A 22655-nucleotide genomic window follows, 5' to 3' on the forward strand; every position below is an offset into this window, starting at 1 on the left:
CATCCTTACCTGGTCTGGCCGACATGATTCCAAACCACAGCAATGTGGTTGATTCTTTAAATGCCCTCCGAGATGGCTGAGCAAGCCGCTCGGTTTAAGGGAAATTAGGGATGGGCAATAAATGTTGGCCCAGCCAGTGACTCCCACAAATGATTAAAATAAAATCCTGGAGACTCCAGTCAGTCAATCCGGGAGGGTTGGCATCCGGTCCAGACTCGCAGCGCATAATAATAATAATAATAATCACTTTCTGTCACAAGTAGGCTTTAATGAAGTTCCTGTGAAAAGCCCCTAGTCGCCACATTCCGGCACCTGTTCGGGGAGGCTGGAACGGGAATTGAACCCGCGCTGGTGGTCTTGTTCTGCATTACAAGCCAGCTGTCTTAGCCCACGTGCTAAACCAGCCCCTTGCCTGTGGCACCTTGTCCTCTGTAAAGATGGCGGCCAGTAACCCGGGCCTGTCACCGCTCAGCTCTCACTCTGTTTGGTGCTGTTTAAGACGGGTCCGTTAACATTTTACTCTGGAGTTGAAGCCTCCACGGGATATTTATGAAGCCTCCCGGCTCACTCTGCAGCTTCTACTGCTCCCTGGTCACCACCGGCTCCAATCCTGAAAGTCGCTCGATTGTTTCTTTCCCGCTTCAATTGGAGGAGACTTCAATTGTGTTCTGGACCCTAAATGGACTGGTCTAAGCTGATTCAGCCACAACAAAAACATGAAAAAGGAATGAAACCAGACGGACCACCCGGCATCGACCCAGGCACCAGAAATGACAATGGCAAACCCAGCAAAAGATTTTCAAAAACTGTTCCCATCAGTAGATTGTAAAAGGATTACGGGACACAGATTTAAGATTGTGAACAAGATCTACAGGGGAGATGGGAGGTAGACATTTTATACAGTGAGTGATAATGATATGGAACTCAATGCTTACACACAAATATCCAGGTCCTGATAACCCTAATGGTGCTGTCAGAATTTGATGTGAGGATTGGTTGTGGGTTTCGTGTCTGCGAATCCCTTTCTAAGCCCCTGTGAAAGAAGTTTACAAAGGCATCACTGTCAGTCCAGAAATAAAATTCGGGAAAGATAAACATTTCTCCTGGTGCTGTGAAGCAACTGTGCTACCGTGCCGCCCTAATGATGCTGTTTGATGCGCAACGTTGTCACGATAGTGACCGATTGGCAGCAACCTCTTCCCAGTCATTATGATCAATGCTTATTACATAAGTGGAGAATGAAAAGGACCGGAGTAAATTCAGAGACAGGCAAGGCAGCACCCAGTTACTAGCTTTGACCAGAACACCAGCTTTTTCAGCATTGTTTCTCCAAAGTTACAAAAGTTCTCGATTGTCTCACAGGAAGGAAACACAGGTTCAGGTGCTGATGGAGATCCCGGTGCATCCTCAGCCACCAATAGTAATTATATATAAAATCGAGGTTTTGAAATACGTGAAGGTAGGAGGTATGATCAATAAGTTTGCAGATGGAAAATTGTTGGTGTGGGAACTAGCAAGTACAAACGCCTTAAATTAAGGTATGGTACAGATGGGCTGGTCATATGGGCAGAACAGTGGCAAATGGAATTTAGCCAGGAAATCTGGTAGCTCTTGTACAGAGTCAGTACAGACATGGTGTGCCGAGTGACTTCCATCTGTGCTGGATCATTCTAGAAAACACTGAACATTAAGTATCACGAGCAAGAGGGCAGAAGATGGAGGAATTACTCATTCTGGGATTGAACCCAGCAAGAGTTTGCATCTTCTGGGGAGGAGAGAGGAAGGATCCATTGGCGAAAAAAACCACCTTAAGTTCTTCATTGTTCCACGGGAGAGCAGCATTTCATCATTTTGAGAAATGGAGACTAGCAGAAGACCCATTGACAATAATTTGTTTAATTATTTTTATCGATTGGGATCCAAGCTATTTTGTATTTATTGTTTGCGGTTTCAATGGTGCGGCTATTACCCAGCATTCCATGCGGCTGTGAAAGTGCCCTATTCACTCCACAGGAGCCCAGTGCGCAGACGCAATGCTGGGCGTATCAGGAGGATGCGTAGTGTCGCTTTGTTCGGAGGTGTGCGAGTGTGGGAGCGGCTGTTTCGGGCGGTGAGAGGAATGGAGACAAACGTCGGGATGGGGAGGGAGTGAAGGCTTCATAAACACCTGCTGGTCACAAGGCCGGAAGAAGACCCTGCAAATTCCGCGTTTGCAGCTGCGGAGCTTTTATCCGGCATCAGGCCCAGTTCCACGGCCGCCATCTTTGTTTAGCGGAGCTGCTGAGGGGCCACCTTGATGACGTAAGAGAGACGGTGCTTCAGGATCCCGGTGACCAGGAGAGAAAATCATTGTCTCGATGATTGACAGGCCCCTCCAGAGGGGAAAGGTGCTACTTCCATGTGTGGCAATCCGAAGAACAATATCAGAATTAGCAGCAGGAGTAGGCCATTCGGCCTATTGACCCTGTTCTGCCATTCAATAAAGGCATGGCTGATCCGAATGTGCCATTAATTACATTTTCCTGCCTTCCCCAAAAACCTTTGACCCCCCCAGTAGATTTTAAAAAAGACTAACTCAGCTCTGAGTATATTCAGTGACCCAGCACCACTGCTCTCTGGGAAAGAGAATTCCACAAACTCAGGTTTGACAAAGAGTCATCCAGACTCAAAACGTTAGCTCCCTTTTCTCTCCACAGATACTGTCAGACCTGCTGAGATTGTCCAGTATTTTCTGTTTTTGTTTCAGATTCCAGCATCTGCAGTAATTTGCTTTTATCCACAGACTAATGACCCTCTGAGGGAAGACATTTCTGCTTATCTCAGTGTCAAACTGGAGAACTCTTTAAACTGTCTCCCTTAGTTCTTGAATCCCATGTGGAAAAATATTCTTTCATCATCTATCTTATCAAAACCCCTCAGATGTTTAAATAAGATCACCTCTCATTCTTTGAAACTCCCATCAGGTACAGACCAAACAGGCTCAATCTTGCTCCATAAAACAAACTCTCCCATCCCAGGAATCAGACTAGTGAAACTTCACTGAACTTCTTCCAAAGCAAGTATAACCCTCATTAAATAATCCTGGAACAGGCAACAAGGGAAGAGAATGTTTGGAACTTCTATCCTGGACTCGGAAGAGTGATGGATTTTTGAAACTCCTTTTACCGGGGTTAGAAGGGGGGATTTACACCCAGCAAACTCAAACCAAGATAAATATTTGTCTGATCTTAATTTCTAACCTCGACTAACATTTCTGACCATTGTAATTTCCTTTTACAGCTGCTTCCAAAGCTTCTGATATCTTTCCAGCTGAAGATTGTAGCAGGAGATTGTAAACTTGAAAACACCAAAATTGTGACAGAGGTGAGTAATATTATTAATTATAAATTTAGAGTACCCAATTATTTGTTTCCAATTAAGGGGCAATTACCATGGCCAACCCGAAGCCAGAACTCCCAGTGCAGACTTTGGTGTTGTGAGGTTGTTGCTGTGATGAAGAGTGGCTGCTGCTGTTGCTGCTCTCTCTCTCTTTCTCTCTATTGCTGCTGCTGAGTTTGCTGCCTGAGTCCAGTGCTGGTTGCTGCCTGGAGGAAGGAGAGGAGAGAAGGACAACAACAAGGAGGTAACTTCAAAAACAAGATGGGACTGCTTGTTTGCTGGGCCCCTCCCGGGTTGAGGGCCCGGCCCTGCCCAGTTCTCCCAACTGATAACATCTGCCTTCAGCAAGGACAAAACCGTCCTTATTCTATCCGGTGTGCTTGTTCCGGGGCAGGGGGGTCGAGTGGGCAGTGTGTTTGCTGAGCCCTCTCCCAGCCTGAAGACTCCACACATCAGCAGGGAGGAGTTGGAGGTCAGTGGTCGTTTCAGAGTGGGAGCACGGACTGTGTTTTTGCTGAGTCCTACTTGGGCCGATGACCTCACGAACCAGCGCCACTTACCTCCTTGTGAACCTGCTTCTGGGCCTGGCGAAGCCTGTCATTTATAGGTCCAGGCAGCGGGCGACCGAGGGGGTCATCTGACCAGACTGTTTGCCCCTTTTACACGGCTACTTCGCAGCTGGGTGTCCCTAGAAAGGGAGGATGCAGTGTCCATGGGCACCAGCGAGGCCTTCCATGCCCGGTGGGCACCGCAGGGGTTGGGGTGCTTTATTGACCCCTTTAAATGCACTCTCATTAGATGTTTTTAAGTTTCTGCTGATCTTTGTTACATTCGGGCAGTGCCCCTAACTGGAGCGGCCCTATTGCTTTGTCCCTAAGTTTGTTTCCTTTGTTCTATTTTGGTGGTGGACCTCAAAAGAGTGGCCAATCCACCTAGCCTGCACATCTTTGGGATGTGGGGGTCAGACCCATGGAGACATGGGTAGAATGTGCAAACTCCACACAGCTGTGACCTGGGGCTGGGATTGAACCTGGGTCCTCAGCACCATGAGGCAGCAGTGCTAACCACTGCTACCGTGCTATCCTTTGTCATGATGTTTCCATTCCCATTTTATCACACACCTCCCAGTGACACGCACTGTAACACAGAGACTTCAAAATATCATTGCTACCTTGCATTTTGCCCTCCTATTAGTGTCTAATGATAACAGTAAAGGAGTAACACACCAGAATTGGAATAACAGGCAGGTTATTGTCTAATTGGGTTGGATTGGATTTGTTTATTGTCACGTGTACCTTGGTACAGTGAAAAGTATTTTTCTGCGAGCAGCTCGACAGATCGTTAAGTACATGGGAAGGAAAGGGAATAAAAGAAAATACAAAATAGGGCAACACAAGATATACAATGTAACTACATAAGCACCGGCATCGGATGAAGCATGCAGGGTGTAATGTTAATAAGGTCAGTCCATAAGAGGGTCATTTAGGAGTCTGGTGACAGTGGGGAAGAAGCTGTTTTTGAGTCTGTTCGTGTGTGTTCTCAGACTTCTGTATCTCCTGCCCGATGGAAGAAGTTGGAAGAGTGAGTCAGCCGGGTGGGAGGGATCTTTGATTATGCTGCCCGCTTTCCCCAGGCAGTGGGAGGTGTAGATGGAGTCAATGGATGGGAGGCAGGTTCATGTGATGGACTGGGCAGTGTTCACGACTCTCTGAAATGTCTTGCAGTCCTGGGCCGAGCAGTTGCCATACCAGGCTGTGATGCAGCTCGATAGGATGCTTTCTATGGTGCATCTGTAAAAGTTGGTAAGGGTTAATGTGGACATGCCGAATTTCCTTAGTTTCCTGAGGAAATATAGGCGCTGTTGTGCTTTCTTGGTGGTAGCATCGACGTGGGTGGACCAGGACCGATTTTTGGAGATGTGCACCCCTAGGAATTTGAAACTGCTAACCATCTCCACCTCAGCCCCGTTGATGCTGACAGGGGTGTGTACAGTACATTGCTTCCCGAAGTCAATGACCAGCTCTTTAGTTTTGCTGGCATTGAGGGAGAGATTGTTGTCGCTACACCACTCCACTAGGTTCTCTATCTCCCTCCTGTATTCTGACTCGTCGTTATTCGAGATCCGGCCCACTATGGACGTATCGTCAGCAAACTTGTCGATGGAGTTGGAACCAAATTTTGCCACTCAGTCATGTGTGTACAGGGAGTAGAGTAAGGGCTAAGTACGCAGCCTTGCGGGACGCCGGTGTTGAGGATTATTGTGGAGGAGGTGTTGTTGTTCATTCTTACTGACTGCTGTCTGTTTGTTCAGAAAATCGAGGATCCAATTGCAGAGTGGGTAGCCAAGTCCTAGGTTTTGGAATTTTGATATGAGCTTGGCTGGGATTATGGTGTTGAAGGCGGAGCTGTAGTCAATAAATAGGAGTCTGATGTAGGAGTCCTTGTTGTCCAGATGCTCTAGGGATGAGTGTAGGGCCAGGGAAATGGGGTCTGATGTGGACCGGTTGCAATGGTATCGAATTGCTGTGGATCAAGGCATTCTGGGAGTATGGAGGTGATGGGCTTCATGATCAACCTCTCGAAGCACTTCATTACGACTGAAGTCAGGGCCACTGGACGGTAGTCATTCAGGCACGTTGCCTGGTTCTTCTTTGGTACCGGTATGATGGTGGTCTTTTTGAAGCAGGTGGGGACCTCGGAGTGGAGTAGGGACAGGTTAAAAATGTCCGCGAATACCTCTGCCAGCTGGTCCGCGCAGGCTCTGAGTGCAGGGCCTGGGATCCCGTCCGGGCCCGTCGCCTTCCGAGGGCTCACTTTCAGGAAGGCCGATCTGATTTCGGAAGCTGTGATGTTGGGTATGGGTGAATTATTGGCTGCTGGGACACGCGACAGCGGATTGTTGGTTATCTGCTCGAACAGAGCATAGAATGCATTGAGTTAATTGGGATGGGGTGCGCTGCTGCCAGAGATACTGTTCGGCATCGCTTTGTAGCCTGTTACGCTGTTTAGTCCTTGCCACAACCGTCGAGAGTCTGTCTGTGACTCTAGATTGGTTTGATATTCTCTCTTGGCATATCGGATGGCTTTGCGGAGGATGACATCACGACAGAGTTACGGGGGTGGCTCGGTAGTTAGCACTGTTGCCTCAAGCACCAGGTACCTGGGTTCGAATCCGACCTTGGGTCACTGTCTGTGTGGAGTTTGCCCATTCTTCCCGTGGCTGCGAAGATTTCCTCCCACAGTCCAAAGATGTGCAGGTTAGGTGGATTGTCAGTGCTAAATTATCCCTTGGTGGGGTTAGGGTGGGGGATTGGCCAAGGTAGGGTGATCTTTCAGAGGGTCGGTGTCGATTCACTGGGCCGAATGGCCTCCTTCAGCACTGTCGGGATTCTATGATTCTACATTGGATCCAATGATACGTTCACTCACACACTGCAGCCTGACTTATTGGAGCAGACACTGTGTTTGTTCCTCTCAAAGTGAGTGAATCCTTTGCTGTTTCTCCTCTGGGCCCCATCTCCACTATTATTGTCTGATTGTCCCACTGAGACTCTCACTGTTATTATTGGACAATCAGCGAGTCAGCCTGAACCTGTGGCCGCTCTCACCATCTGGATGTCACAATGCCCGGGTGATTGACGGCAGCTCCGGACCAATAGGAAGAGGAGGGGCGGTACTGAAGGACCAACCGGGAGCAGGTAGTCCTCCAGCCAATCGGAGTGAATGAGGGGCGGGGTCCGCTGTGATTGAAGCATACGCGGTGTGGGTAATGGCGAAGGAGAAGTGCCTTATTCAGATCCGAAATTGGTGAGAGGCGTTTAACAATATGGAGGGAGCGAGAGATCTCGGGGATGGGCGGAAACGTTGTGTAAAGCTGTTGTGAGCTGCAGTCTTCAGAAAAGAGTTTCCGGGACCCCGTTTGTACCGAGCGGAGCTACAGCTCCTCATGTTCGGCTCGGGTTATCGGCCGCCATCTTTATTGGATGTGCATCACGGCGCATGCACGGTTGTCATCTTTGTCGGGGTGATGTTTCAATGAGTGGGAGGAGCTTGTTCCCCATTGTTCAGAATGGAGACAACTTGTCCATCAAACTGGATTAGTCTTTGAGTCCCAATGTCTTATTGATGAGGCAAAGCGGTGGCAAAGATGGAAAGAAAAGGAAGACAATCCTGCTCTCCGGATTTCACTGTCTTATTAGACATTCTGTCCCATGTATTCAAAGCTCTGCGGCTCTGTTCAGCCACATGAAGACCCAGGGTAGAAACTCACAACCCTGAGACAACATCACCCTCAAATCAGGGGACTGCTGACGACAAGAGGGTCAGTGTGCAGCGGGGGGGCCATGAGCGGTCATCCTGGACCAGGAAGCAGGAGGGGAGAATGTTGTGAATTTGAAAAAATGGAAATCGCTTCTTGTCACAAGTAGGCTTCAAATGAAGTTACTATGAAAAGCCCCTAGTCGCCACATTCTGGCGCCTGTTCAAGGAGGCTGGTATGGGACTTGAACCGTGCTGCTGGCCTGACTTGGTCTGCTTTTAAAAGCCAGTGATTTAGCCCAGTGTGCTAAACCAGCCCCTTTCAATACTTGACTGACTGATTAATTTTGGAAACTCCTTTTACAGGGGATTAGAAGCGGAGGATTTACACACATCAAATTCAAACCGGGAGAAAGGTTTATCTTTCCCGAATTTTATTTCTGGACTGACAGTGATGCCTTTGTAAACTTCTTTCACAGTCTTAGAAAGGGATTCGCAGACAGAAAACTCACAACCAATCCTCACATCAAATTCTGACAGCACCATTCGAGTTATCAGGACCTGGAGGTTATCAACATTTGTGTGTAAGCATTGAGTTCAGATCATTGTCGCTCACTGTATAAAATGTCTACCTCAGACCTCCCCCGTCGGTCTTGCTCACAATCTTAAATCTGTGTCCCGTAATCCTTTCACAATCTGCTGATGGGAACAGATTTCTTTATCTTTTGCCGGGTTTGCTGTTATCGTTTCCGATGCCTGGGGCGTGCCGGGTGGTCCGTCCAGATTTCACTCCATTTTTGTTTTTGTAGCGGTTGAATGGGCTTGGACCAGTCCATTTAGCATCCAGTACACAATTTGCCCCAAGAATCAATTTATGTGTAGTCAGGTCTGGGATGGATCCCAACAATTATTGTACAAATGACACATCGTCCCAGTTAGGGGCTTAGCCATTCACCAGCACCACCAATATACCCGCCAATGACCCACTGACCACCACGTATCTCCCATTAGTGTCCGCAATGATCCTAGTGACCGAAAGAGGGACCCGTTTATTGATTAGAATTGCAGCACCTCGAGCCCTTTGTCAAAGCCCGAGTAAAACACTTGGCTCACCCCTCCGCAGTCTGGTCAGATGTCTAACCCGCAAGTGAGTCTCCTGCAAGAACACCACACCAGAATTTAGAATCTTTAGGTGAGCAAAAACCCTCCACCTCTTCACTGGTCCACCCAATCCCCTTATGTTCCAGGTGACCAGCTGAATCAGGGGTCCCCCATCACTGAATCAGCCATGAGGGACTATCCAGTAAATCTTCAAAATGTGCAGGCCAAGAGTCCACCCAAGATGGCTGCCATACACGCACCCATACACTCTCAGAGTAAAACAAAAACAGTTCTTTAGTCATCAGTTAGCTCACCCGTCTCCACCTGCCCCCCCCCCCCCCCCCCCCACCCCACCCCCCCCTATATATATCTACATTGTGCTTCATAAAGAAAATCTCCCTTCACCCCGAACAGAAAAACAGATTTTATCACAAAATATCAAAACTATATAGAGGATATCACAACACCCATCCCACCCCACAGGCAATGTAGATCTTGTCCAATACAGATAACTGGACCCCAGTCCATGCTTTACAATGATCACCTCCTCTGGTCTATCAAAATGGATGTCTTTGGACTCGTGTGTGAGCCGCAGCTTTGCATGGTATACCGCCCCAAATCAAACTTCTTTCTTACACAGAGCAGCCTGAACCTTACTAAAGGCCACTCACTTCCTCACCAGCTCGACTCCCATATATTGGTAAATCCTCACTCGGATAACTGAGTGAGTCCCTTCCCACACTCAGTGAATGGTTTGTCGCCGGTGTGACTACGGTGATGAATCTCCAGCTCACATGGGGATCTGAATCCCTTCCCACAGTCCCCACATTTCCATGGTTTCAGCATGCTGCTGATGTCCTTGTCCCTCTCCACGTTTGACGATCAGTTTATGTCTTGTCCCCACAGAGAGCATGTGTACGGTCTCTCCCCGCTCTGAATAGTGTGATGTTTTTTCAGACTGTGTAACTGGTAAAAGCTCTTTCCACAGGCAGTTCACTGGAACACTCACTCGAGTTGAGTGTGTATTGGGTTTTTTTCAGTGACACTGATCATGAAAATGTTTTCCTGCAGACAGACCAGACAAACATTTCTTCTTAAATAAAAGCAAATTACAGCGGATGCTGGAATCTGAAACAAAAGAGAAAATGCTGGAAAATCTCAGCAGGTCTGGCAGCATCTGTTGGGAGAGAAAAGAGCTAATGTTTCGAGTCCGATGACTCTTTGTCAAAACTCAAACATTTCTTCTTCCACATTCACAGGCCAATGATATTCAGGTCCTGATGAATGGAGTGACTGTTAGATCTTGATGTGAAGTTTGATTTGAGTTTCCATCAGTAAATCCTCCCCTTGTAATATCCAGTAAAAGGAGTTTACAAAAGTCATCACTAGGGGCAGGTACAGTGGCTCAGTGGTTAGCCGAGGACCCGGGTGTGATCCCGGCCCCGGGTCACTGTCCGTATGGAGTTTGCACATTCTCCCCATGTCTGCGTGTGTCTGGCCCCCACAATCCAAAAAGATGTGCAGGGTAGGTGAATCGGCCACGCTAAAATTACTCTTTAATTGAGGAAAAAAAGAATTGGGTACTCTAAATTTATTTATTTTTTAATTTGAAAAAAAAATAAAAGTCATCACTGTCAGTACAGGATAGAAATTCTGAACAGACAATTCTAGTTTCTCTGGAACAGTTTTCCCTTTGCTCACACTCTCCCTCCTCCCTGGGCTGAAATCCAAACCCATCTCACCATCTGCACCATTTCTTTCCTTCACTCCCAGTTTTCTCCCTCCCTCTCCTCTGCCTGGGTTCCATTCTCCAGCTCCTGTCTGCAGACTGACAATAAAATCAATGGGTCTTATTGGGGGTTTGGGGCCTCCAGCGGGTGTTTGTGAATCCTCCCTGCCCACCTGCCAGGGTTTCCTTCCTTGCCAGAGATCAGAGTCCTCATTGATGATTTGAGCCCAACCTGGAACCACGCTAAATTGCCCCTTAATTAGGAGAAGAAAATTACATGAAGATTCGCGGCTCCACAAAGTGGTTCCAACTCCTCATACCTATCCCCTTAACACAGGCATTGTCAAAGTCGGGGGCGCGACCCGTGTGTGGGTCACGGGCAGGTGTCGGGTGTGTCGCGGAGCCGTCAGTCGCGGCGCTCCCGATTGCGCAAATCCGCACGCAGCAGCCGGCTTCTAATAATGCCGGCTGCAAGCGGCCTTCAAAATGGCCACGAACATATTTTAAAAATGCCCGCTCATCGGTACGCATGCTCAGAGTTTTGCGCCTGCTCAGAGTTTTGCGCATGCTCAGAGTTTTGCGCCTGCTCAGAGTTTTGCCGGCTGCAAAATGTTCGGGGGGGAATGATGTGATTGGTTGCTTTCTGAACTTTGAAGTCTCTTACTCCAAGAATGGTGAGTGATCCAACGATGGTTTCACCGCAGCTGTAACTTCAACAAAGAGATGTCAACGTTTTTAATCTTGAGTTTTAAACATTCCAAAACAAAATGCCTGCAGGTCGTATTTGGAAGCTTTCTCAATTAATTGATTTTTAAGTGTCTATTATTTTTTTAACGTTTTTAATTGTAATATTTCGGTGAAATGTGGGGAACCTCCAATTTGTAGAGGATGTAAACATTTTTTTCTGTTAAACTTTATCAAGTAAACCCCCCCACCCCGAACTTGTGAAAAAAAAAGCCGGCTGCTGCAGCTGTTGCCCGCGAATTTGCGCAATCGGAGACGCGGAAGATTTTTTCAAAAATTCTCTTGTTATCTTCCTGCCTGAAGGGAGGCAGAGAGCAGGTCACGCCCCCCGAACATCGACATCACGGGCTTTGGGCGCGATTGCGATTCCTCCATTTTGTCAGCAGCAAACAAAGTAAGAGAAAGTAGTGGGTCGCGAAGGTCGGACTGCGTGGGTCGTGAAATTCGGCCGGGTTGGAGCCTGAAGGTTGGCCGGTTGGGTCCCTGGAAAAAAAGTTTGAAAACCATTGCCTTAACAAGTTGACGCATTTAGTTGGCTGACTAAAAGCATGGTGCTTAGCATAGCTGCCTCACGGCGCCAAGGACCCGGGTTTGATCCCGGCCCCGGGTCACTGTCCCTGTGGAGTTTGCACATTCTCCCCGTTTCTGCATGGGTCTCAGCTCCACAACCCAAAGATATGCAGGGTAGGTGGATTGGCCACGCTAAACTGCACCTTAATTACTGTAAATTTATTTCAAAAAAGGATGGTCTCTTTCCTAATGTTCACAATTAAAGGGGTGGGTTCCCCAGGAGATGGCTGACATTTAAGGGCAATTAAATTAATAATGGACAGAGATATGTCTCGTGTTGTTGCATGGTCCAGATTTGATATATTATTTACCGTTCTGTAATAAAGTAAATGTATTATTATTTCTCGTAATATAAGACTGTAGCTCCGTTATAGATTTCCAGTCATCTCTTCCCTCAGAGCGTTGTTAGTCTTTGGATTTCTCTTCCACAGTGACCAGTTGTATCTGGGGGTCATTGAATATATTGAAGTACCAGGTTGACAGATATTCTATTGACAAAGGAGTTGAGGGTTATGCGGAACAGGTAGGAAAATAGAGAGAAAGCTGAGATGAGGAGGGATTTCTTCACTCGAGAATCTGTTGAAGCTTTGAAATTCTCTACCCCAGAGGAATGTGCAGCCTCAGTCATCAGGTATGTTCAAGACAAATGTTGACAGGTTTCCAGATACTGAAGATGTCGAGGGGTATGGGGAACTTGTGGAAAAGTGGTGCAGAGGTAGAACGGCCAAGGATCGCATTGAAATGTTGAGCAGACTCGGTGGCCGAATGGCCTACTCTTGCTGCTATTATACTCTGCCCCCTGGTCAGGAAACAGTGAGCTGAGCTTGGATCTGTCAATCAACATGAATCAGCACCTTCAGGAGAATTGGGAGGGTGAATATTGGATACAGCAGAGTGAGAATGGAGGGAGATTGTGTGGGATGGAGATTTACAGCTTTTGGAGAATGAGAGAGGAACTAGAAATGTCTGTTCTGAATTTCTATCCTGTACTAACATGACTTTTGTAAATTGTTTTGAAAGGATATTGGAAGAGGAGGAATTATAGACAGAAATCTCAAACATCACATCTCGATGTGACAAACTCACTCGATTCCTTCTGATCTGAATATCATCGGGCTCTGAATATCATCAGCGAGAAGGAGAAATGTTTGTCCGATCTGATGGCTTCAAAAGATTTTAAACGTGAGTGTGACTGGAAAAGCACCGAGACCCACACAACAGACACCCGAGTGAGAGTGTTTCTGTGAACTGACTGTGGAAAGAGCTTAAACCAATTACACAGCCTGAAAAAACATCACACCATTCACAGTGAGGAGAGACAGTGCACATGTTCTGTGTGTAGACAAGGCTTCCACTGATTGTCCAACCTGGAGAGACACAAGGAGACCCAAAACATGGAGGAACCGTCGATATGCGGGGACTCTGGGAAGGGATACAGAGTCCCATCAGAGCTGGAGACTCATCGACGCAGTCACACTGGGGAGAGGCCGTTCACCTGCTCTCAGTGTGGGAAGGGATTCATTGATTCATCCACCCTGCTGAGACACCAACGAGTTCACACTGGGGAGAGGCCGTTCACCTGCTCTCAGTGTTGGCAGAGATTCACTCAGTTATCCAGCCTGCAGAGACATCAGCAAATTCACACTGGGGAGAGGCCATTCAGCTGCTTTCAGTGTGGGAAGGGATTCACTCAGTTATCCAGTCTACAGACACACCAGCGAGTTCACACTGGGGAGAGGCCATTCATCTGCTCTCAGTGTGGGAAGGGATTCATTGATTCATCCATCCTGCGGAGACATCAGCGAGTTCACACTGGGGAGAGGCCATTCACCTGCTCTCAGTGTGGGAAGGGATTCATTGATTCATTCAACCTGTGGAAACATCAGCAAATTCACATTGGGGAGAGACCGTTCACCTGCTCTCAATGTGGGAAGGGATTCACGCAGTTATCCACCCTGCAGAGACATCAGCGAGTTCACGCTGTGGAGAGACCATTCACCTGCTCTCAGTGTGGGAAGGGATTCATTGATTCATCCACCCTGCTGAGACACCAGCGAGTTCACACTGGGGAGAGGCCATTCACCTGCTCTCAATGTGGGAAGGGATTCATTGATTCATCCACCTTGCTGAGACATCAGCGAGTTCACACTGGGGAGAGACCGTTCACCTGCTCTGTGTGGCAAGGGATTCACTCAGTTATCCAGTCTGCAGACACACCAGCGAGTTCACACTGGGGAGAGGCCATTCACCTGCTCTCAGTGTGGGAAGGGATTCACACAGTTAACCAATCTGCAGACACACCAGCGAGTTCACACTGGGGAGAGGCCATTCACCTGCTCTCAGTGTGGGGAGGGATTCATTCATTCATCCAACCTGCAGTCACACCAGCGAGTTCACACTGGGGAGAAGCCATTCACCTGCTCTCAGTGTGGGAAGGGATTCACTTGGTTATCCAGTCTGCAGAGACATCAGCGAGTTCACACTGGGGAGAGACCATTCACCTGCTCTCAGTGTGGGAAGGGATTCATTCATTCATCCAACCTGCAGAGACACCAGCGAGTTCACACTAGGGAGAAGCCATTCACACGCTCTTAGTGTGGGAAGGGATTACATCGCAAATAGGAGCAGGAAGAGACCATTTTGCCCTTAGTACTTGCTCTGCCATTCATTATGATCATGGCTTATCATCCAACTCAATAGCCTAATCCCGCTTTCCCCTCTATCTCCTTTGATCCCCTTCGCCCAAAGTGCTATATCTAACTGCTTCTTGAAAACATACAATGCATTGGCCTCAACTATTTCCTGTGGTAACAAATTCCACAGGCTCACCACTCTCTGGTTGAAGAAATTACTCCTTATCTCTGTCCTAAATGGTCTACCCCGTATCCTCAGACTGCGACCTTTGGTTCTGTACACTCCCACCCTCGGGAAAATCTTTCCTGCATCTCTCCTGTCAAGTCCTGTTAGAATATTCTAGGTTTCTATGAGATCCCCCCCGCATTCTTCTGAACTCCAGTGAATACAATCTTAACTGATTCAATCTCTCATACGTCAGTCCCACCATCCCAGGAATCAGTCTGGTAAACCTTCGCTGCTCTCCCTCTGGAGCAAGAACATCCTTCCTCAGATCAGGAGACCAAAACTGCACACAATATTCCAGGTACAGCCTCGCCAAGGCCCTGTATAATTGCAGCAAGATATCCGTGCTCCTGTACTCTAATCTGCTCGCAATGAAAGCTAGCATAGCATTTACCTTCTTTACCGCCTGCTGCAGCTGCATGCTTACCTTCAGTGGCTGGTGTACGAGGATACCCAGGTCTCGTTGCACATTCCCCCTCTCCTAATCTATGGTCGTTCAGATAATAGTCTGCCTTCTCATTTTGTTACCTTATCTAAATAGTTAATATATAGGGTAGCACAGTTGTTAGCACTGCTGCCTCACGGCACTGAGGATCAGTGTTCAATCCTACCCCGGGTCACTGCCTGTGTGGAGACAAGTTCTCCCTGTGTCTCTGTGGGTCTCACCCCCATAACCCAAAGATGTGCAGGGTAGGTGAATTGGCCACACTAAATTGCCCCTTAATTGGTAAAAAAGAATTGGGTACTTTAATTTTTTTTAAAAATCATTAATATATCATGTGAATATCTGGGGTCCGAGCACCGATCCCTGAGGTACCCCATTAATCACTGCCTGTCAATTTGAAAAAGACCCATTAATTCCTACTGTTTGTTTCCTGCCTGCCAACCAGTTTTCTATCCATCTCAATATACAACCCCGAATCCCATGTGCTTTTATTTTACGCACTAATCTCTTATGCGGGGCTTTGGTCAAAAGCCATCTGAAAGTCCAAATATGCCACATGCACTGGCTCTCCCTCGTCAACTCTACCAGTTACACCCTCAAAGAACTCCAGGAGATTTGTCAAGCATGGTTTCCCCTTTAAAGATCAATGCTGAGTCTGTCCAATCCTGCCCACTGTTTTCTAGGGCTGCACGGGAGTACTGTTGCTTTACAGCGCCAGGGTCCAAGGTTCGATTCCTGGCTTGGGTCACTGTCTGTCCGGAGTCTACATGTTCTCCCCGTGTCTGTGTGGGTTCCTCCGGCCCCTCCGGTTTCCTCCCGCAAGTCTCAAAAGACGTGCTGTTAGACAATTTGGACATTCTGAATTTTCCCTCTGTACCCGTACAGGCGCCGGAGTGTGACGACTCAGGGCTTTTCACAGGAACTTCATTGCAGTGTTAATGTAAGCCTACTTATGGCAGTAAAGATTATTATTATAAGTGCTTTGCTATAAAATCTTTGAGAATGGATTCTAGATTTTTCCTCTTGACGATATCAGGCTTACTGGTCTATAATTCCGTTTTCCCTCTATCCCTTTATAAATAGTGGAATTACATAAGGTACCTTCCAATCTGCAGGAATTGTTCCAGAGTCTATAGAATCCTGGAAGATGACCACCAATACATCCACTATTTCTCGAGCCATTTCTTTAAGTACTTTGGGATGCAAATTATCAGGCCCTGGGGATTTATCAGCCTTCAATCCCATCAATTTCCCCAACTCCATTTCTCTCCTAATATTGATCTCCTTCAGTTCCTCCCTCTCACTAAATCCTGTGTTCCCCAAATTTCTGGTGCTGATTTGTGCCCTCATTTGTGAAGACAGAACCAAAGTATTATTTATTTGCTCAGCCATTTCTTTGTTCCCTATTATACATTCCCCTGTTTCTGACTGTAAGGAACCTACATTTGTGTTCACCAATCTTTTTCTGTTCACATTCCTGTAGAAACTTTTACAATCAGCCTAATTTCCTGTTTTATGCCATTCCCAACATCACCACTGCAGTTTGCGGTCTATATACGATGCCCACTAATGCTTTTGCACCTTGGTGTTTCTCAGCTCTACCCATACAGATTCCACATTGTCGGAGCTAATATCCTTCCTCACTATTGCATTAATTTCCTCTTTAACCAGCACTGCCACTCCACTGCCTTTTCCTTTTTGTCTGTCCTTCCTAAATACTGAATATATTCAATTCCCATCCCTGGTCATCCTGCAGCCATGTCTCCATAATCCCCATTATCTCACACCCGTTTACGTCTATTTGCACGATTCACTTGGTTATGCCATCTGCAGTCGCACCAGGGGTTCATACTGGGAGGAGGCCATTCACCTGCCCTCAATGTGTGAAGAGATTTAGTAATTCATCGCACTTTCTGAGACACCAACAAGTTCACAACTGATTACAGGGATTGGCTTCTGCTGTTATTGTTTCTTTCTCAATTACATCCAGGACTGTTCATTCTGTTGGTCAATGGGGATGGTCAGAGGGTTTCTTTCTGCTGGACTGGCCGGTCTCACAACTTCGTCTCCAGTGGCCTGATTTGCTCTGAGCCTTCTTCCGAATATCTGGTTTCACATTTCGCAAGGATCAGAGTGAAAAGTGAGGTTAGCAAATGTTTCATTACCATTTCTGTTTGGAAACCTCAAAATCATGCCACGTTGTCATGAAGATGGGCTATGGTGGTTACATGGTTCTTTTGTTTAATTGACCTTGGTGCTTCTCATAGAAAAAAACTTCTATCAGGGTATGAGGGGCAAGTTGTCTGAGGTGCCCTGGGAAACTACATTAAATAGTATGGTGGGAGAAAGGCAATCACCAATATTGAAGGAATTATTACAGATTTACACGGGGATCGGTTAGCACATTTGGCTTGATGGCTGGTTTGTGCTGAGTGACACCAACAGCACAGATTAAATTCCCATATCGGGGGCAGCACGGTGGCGCAGTGGTAGCACGGGAGCCTCATGGTGCTGAGGTCCCAGGTTCGATCCCGGCTCTGGGTCACTGTCTGTGTGGAGTTTGCACATTCTTCCCGTGTTTGCGTGGGTTTCGCCCCCACAACCCAAAGATGTGCAGGGTAGGTAAATTGGCCACACGAAATTGCCCCTAAATTGGAAAAATGAATTGGGTACTCGAAAAAAAAATTTTTAATTGCCATATCGGCTGAGGTTAGCTGTGGTCTGTGTCGGTATTTATGCTCCACATGATCCTCCACCCGCCCCTCTACATCTCCCCCATCAGCATCTCCTTCTATTGTTTCTCTCTCATGTATGTATCTAGCTTCCTGTTCAATGGATTCATGCTGTTCACCTCAACCACTCGCTGTGAGAGTGAGTTCCACATTATCACCACTCGCTGGGTAAAGAGGTGTCTATTGAAATTCCTATTGGATTATTGAATCCCTTCATAATCTGAAAGACTTCCATCAGGTCACCCATCAGTCTTCGCTTTCCCAGAAAAAAGCAGCCCCAGCCTTTCCTGAGTGTTAAATGCTCTCAGTTCTGTATATTATGAATCTTTCTTGCACCTTCTCCAGTGCCTCTATTTCCTTTTTCTAAATGGAGATCACCAATGTTGACAGAGCTCCCAGTGTAGTCTAGCCCTGGTTCTAAACAAATTGGACATTTCCTCTGTGCTTTTCAATTCTATCCCTCTGGAATGGAACCCTATATATGGGCCTCACACTTTAGGAAAGATGTGAAGTTCTTGGAGAGGGTGTAAAGGGCATTAACGAGAATGGCACCAGAGATGAGGGACTCCAGTTAGTTGGAGGGACTGGAGCAGCTGAATTTCTCTCCTGAGATCACAGCATCTGGAGGGTGGGGAATGGGGCCATTCAGCCCTTTGAGACCCTGTCGGCTCCCTGTGGAGGAAGCCAGTCTGTCCATTGCCCCGTTCTATCTCCAAATCCCTGTGGGTTTATTTCTCTCAGTACCCGTCCAATTTCCGATTGAAATCCTTCCGTTGTCTCTGCATCTCCTACCCTCATAGGCAGTGGGTTCCAGGTTGTTACCACTCCCTTTACATGTACACAAGGCTGCGAGAGCACAGAGGAGTCTATTTGGCCCATTTTCCCTGTGCCAGCTCTTTGTACAGCGACCCACTTAATCCCAGATTTCGACTATTTTGTTTTCTTTTTCAGAATGCATCAAATTCCTTTTTGGAAGTTACAGTCCAATGAGATTCCAGCACCATTTATAGACCGTGCATTCCAAATCACAACAACTCGCTGTGTTTTAAAACAAATAATTGTGGATATGGTGTATCTGGAGGTTTACAGAGTGTCAATGACGTGGTTATTACACAAAATTAAGACTCAATCTTCATCACTGATTCTGGTGAGGACACCGAGTGTAAGATATCCTAGTTTGCGGACAATTAGTACAAATGTACATTTCTATAAAACCTCTCATGACTACTGGACCTCCTAAAGTGTTTTAAAGCCAATGGAGTACTTTTGAAACATATTCACTGTTGTAATGTAGGAAGCTGTAAGTGCACATGTGTAATCACATTTAATCTTAAAATTGTTATTTTCATAGTGTATTCACTCATTAATAACAAGGTCAAGGAAGCCCTTTTGTACCTTAAACATGTGGCTTCCTGCAGCCATTTCACCTTCTGTACCTTTTCTATATTAACTATGTATTGATTTCATAGCAAAAAACAACAAATAAATGAAAGATTATTCAGTCGTGAACATTGATTATCATTAGTGAATTGGTGTATGTGGTAATTATATTCCAAAGACGAGGGGCGAAATTCTCCCCCAACGGCGCGATGTCCGCCGACTGGCGCCAAAAACGGTGCCAATCAGACGGGCATCGCGCCGGCCCAAAGGTGCGCAATGCTCCGCATCTTTGGGGGCCGAGCCCCAACATTGAGGGGCTAGGCCGGCGCCGGAGGGATTTCCGCCCCGCCAGCTGGCGGAAATGGCGTTTGTTGCCCCGCCAGCTGGCGGAAATGGCGTTTGGTGCCCCGCCAGCTGGCGCGGAAATGCGGCGCATGCGCGGGAGCGTCAGCGGCCGCAGACAGTTTCCCGCGCATGCGCAGTGGGGAGAGTCTCTTCCACCTCCGCCATGGTGGAGGCCGGGGCGGAGGTGGAAGGGAAAGAGTACCCCCACGGCACAGTCCAGCCCGCGGATCGGTGGGCCCCGATCGCGGGCCAGGCCACCGTGGGGGCACCCCCGGGGTCAGATTGCCCCCACCCAGGACCCCGGAGCCCGCCCATGCCGCCTGGTCCCGCCGGTAAATACCAGCTTTGATTTACGCCGGCGGGGCAGGCAATTTCTGGGCGGGACTTCGGCCCATCCGGGCCAGAGAATTGAGCGGGGGGTCCCGCCAACCGGCGCGGCCCGATTCCCGCCCTCGCCCAATCTCCGGTACCGGAGACTTCGCCGGGGGCGGGATTCACGGCGGCCAACGGCCATTCTCCGACCCGGCGGGGAGTCGGAGAATGACGCCCTAGATCTTTATTTTAAAAAATAACACTATCACCAAAAATGTTTCCAGAAACTACAGAGCCATCAGAATTTGTTTGGAAAAAAAAAAATTCCTTTATAATTTTGAGATGTTACAAGACATCAAATTCTATCAAGACAATGTGGGCTAGGCAATGGGGTAATGGTATTGTTACTGGGCTAGTAATCCTGAGACCCAGGTTAATACTCTGGGGATCTGGGATCGAATCTGCCTATGGCAGATGCTGAAATTGAATAAAAGTCTTGAATTAAAAGTCTGATGATTGTTGTAATAACCGGTCTGGGTCACGAATGTCCTTTTGGAAATATGCTCTCCTTACGTGACCTAGCCTACATGTGACTCCCGATCCACAGTAATGTTGTGGTTAACTTGTAAGTGCTCTCTGAAATAGCCTCACAAGACATGCAGTTCAAGGGCAATTGGAATGAGCAGTAAATGCTGGCCCAGCCAGTGGCGCCCACCTCCCATGAATGAATAATTTTTAAGGCGGCTCATTGTTCAATTTGAAGCTTAGTAACAAACTGTCTCTTTGATTGGATTGGATTTATTGTCACGTGTACAGAGGTGCAGTGAAAAGTATTGTTCTGCGTACAGTCCAGACAGATCGTTCCATACATTAAAAAACAAAGTGCGGATCTTGGCAGTTTGCTCAGTTCACAAAAGAATTTAATGACTTTGTAGATGCAGATTAATATTTTAATCACCATCCAAAACATACCTAATGGTAATGTGTGCTCATATAGACAGACACAAACAATACTGTAACTGAATTCGAGGAAACGTCAGAGATGTAATTAAAACACCTTGAATAATTTGGCCTTAATGTTAGAGAAATAGGAAATTCATCACTCTGGGTGATGAGGAAATCCAGGCTCAGTGCGGATTTGCTGTCACCCCTCCTTTCTTATACATGAACGGGATTTAGGCTGCAGAATGTTTCTCACCAAAACACAGAGGGGTCAAATATAAGCAACTCATAATTCTCAATTCACTTCCATTTAACTATATAGGACTTTGTTTAAAATCTGACTGTGGTCAATCTCAACAAAGCACCATGGGATTTGTATTACCCAGTGAAACGCTTTCTTTTGTTGGTCAGTCATGTTTGCAATTCAATGGTGTATATTTCAGTTATTCAGGGTGAAGACTCGAGACCAATTCAATTCAAAATGAAGTCATATATAACAAATAAATATGTTCAACATTGAATAATGAAACAGATATTGAGTAAGCTGGTGGAAATTTTCTTTCGGAAGATAAGAATGATGCATTAATGATTGAACATTGTTCTGTTAGATATTTGCTGAACAAATGCTAAAGTTCAATATAAGTTCTATATCTTATGGTCTTATGAGGTAAGACATCTGTTTTAAAGAAACAGCTGTCTTCATGTAATCAGTGGCCTGGCCTCCCAGCTGAAAGCTGCAGCAAGACTGTGCAGTTGAATGGTGCACAGGGGCATTGGGTAATGTGCCGCCAGCTGTTTCTGTCGCGTAGAGGTTATCCCAGTCAGCTAACAAGCGAAAGGAGCCTGGTTAGAAACTGTTTCTCATTTATGATGTGGCGATGCCAGCGTTGGACTGGGGTGGGCACAGTAAGAAGTCTTACAACACCAGGTTAAAAGCCAACCGGTTTGATTTGAATCACTAGCTTTCGGAGTGCAGTTCCTTCCTCGGGTGAATGAAGAGGTGGGTTCCACGAACACATATATAGAAAAATTCAATGATGCAAAATGGTACTTTGAATGGGAGTCTTTGCAGATAATTAAGTCTTTACAGGTCCAGATGGTGAACTGGAGGGAGGGATAATCACAGATTAAAGAGGTGTGAATTGTCTCAAGCCAGGTCAGTTGGTAGGATTTTGCAAGCCCAGGCTAGATGGTGGGGGGTGAATGTAATGCGACATGAATCCAAGATCCCGGTTGAGGCCGTACTCGTGTGCGGAACTTGGCTATCAGTTTCTGCTCGGCGATTCTGTGCTGCCGCGCATCCTGAAGGCCGCCTTGGAGAACGCTTAACCGAAAATCAGAGACTGAATGCCCTTGACTGCTGAAGTGTTCCCCGACAAGAGGGGAACATTCCTGCCTGGCGATTGTTGCGCAATGTCCGTTCATCGGTTATCGCAGCGTCTGCATGGTCTCGCCAATGTACCACACCTCAGGACATCCTTTCCTGCAGTGTATGAGGTAGACAATGTTGGGTGAGTCGCACGAGTATGTACCCTGTACCTGGTGGGTGGTGTGCTCACATGTAATAGTGGTACCTATGCTGTGATCTGGCACGTCTTGCAGAGGTTGCCATCGCAGGGTTGTGTGATGTTGTGGTCGCTATTCTTCTGAAGGCTGGGTAGTTTGCTGCAAACAATGGTCTGTTTGAGGTTGCGCAGTTGTTTGAAGGAGGGGTGTGGGGATGGCCTTGGCAAGATGTTCGTCTTCATCGATGACATGTTGAAGGCTGCGAAGAAGATGTAGTTTTTCTGCTCCAGGGAATTCATCAGGCGAATGAGGCTCCAGGAGTTCTTCCACACACCCCAAGAGGCCTACAGCGCAC

The 22655-nt window shown here is 47.1% G+C and overlaps 1 protein-coding gene across 12 annotated transcripts; it reads left to right on the plus strand.

Moving 5' to 3' along the window:
* The first annotated feature begins 2033 nt into the window (after positions 1–2033).
* On the plus strand, positions 2034–19324 carry LOC140421691 (uncharacterized). Of its 12 annotated transcripts, none has more exons than XR_011947009.1 (6): positions 2034–2110; positions 3280–3363; positions 8115–8219; positions 12800–12961; positions 17074–17228; positions 18767–19324. XR_011947009.1 is itself a non-coding variant. In XM_072506503.1 (2 exons), the coding sequence occupies exon 1, from the start codon at positions 13174–13176 to the stop codon at positions 14347–14349; it is 1176 nt and encodes a 391-aa protein (XP_072362604.1). In that variant the 5' UTR covers positions 12968–13173; the 3' UTR covers positions 14350–17228; positions 18767–19324. The 12 variants fall into 12 exon arrangements, 1 of the variants encoding a protein (XP_072362604.1); XR_011947003.1 differs by having other exon boundaries at positions 2074–2387; XR_011947005.1 differs by having other exon boundaries at positions 2074–2329.
* Positions 19325–22655: the final 3331 nt, after the last annotated feature.

The sequence above is a fragment of the Scyliorhinus torazame genome, chromosome 5 (genome assembly GCF_047496885.1).
Source record: "Scyliorhinus torazame isolate Kashiwa2021f chromosome 5, sScyTor2.1, whole genome shotgun sequence".
NCBI classification, from domain to species: Eukaryota; Metazoa; Chordata; class Chondrichthyes; order Carcharhiniformes; family Scyliorhinidae; genus Scyliorhinus; species Scyliorhinus torazame.

What these genes read in the sequence shown, in the direction of transcription:
- LOC140421691 (XM_072506503.1), top strand. Translation starts at nt 13,174, where the DNA reads ATGGAGGAACCGTCGATATGCGGGGACTCTGGGAAGGGATACAGAGTC.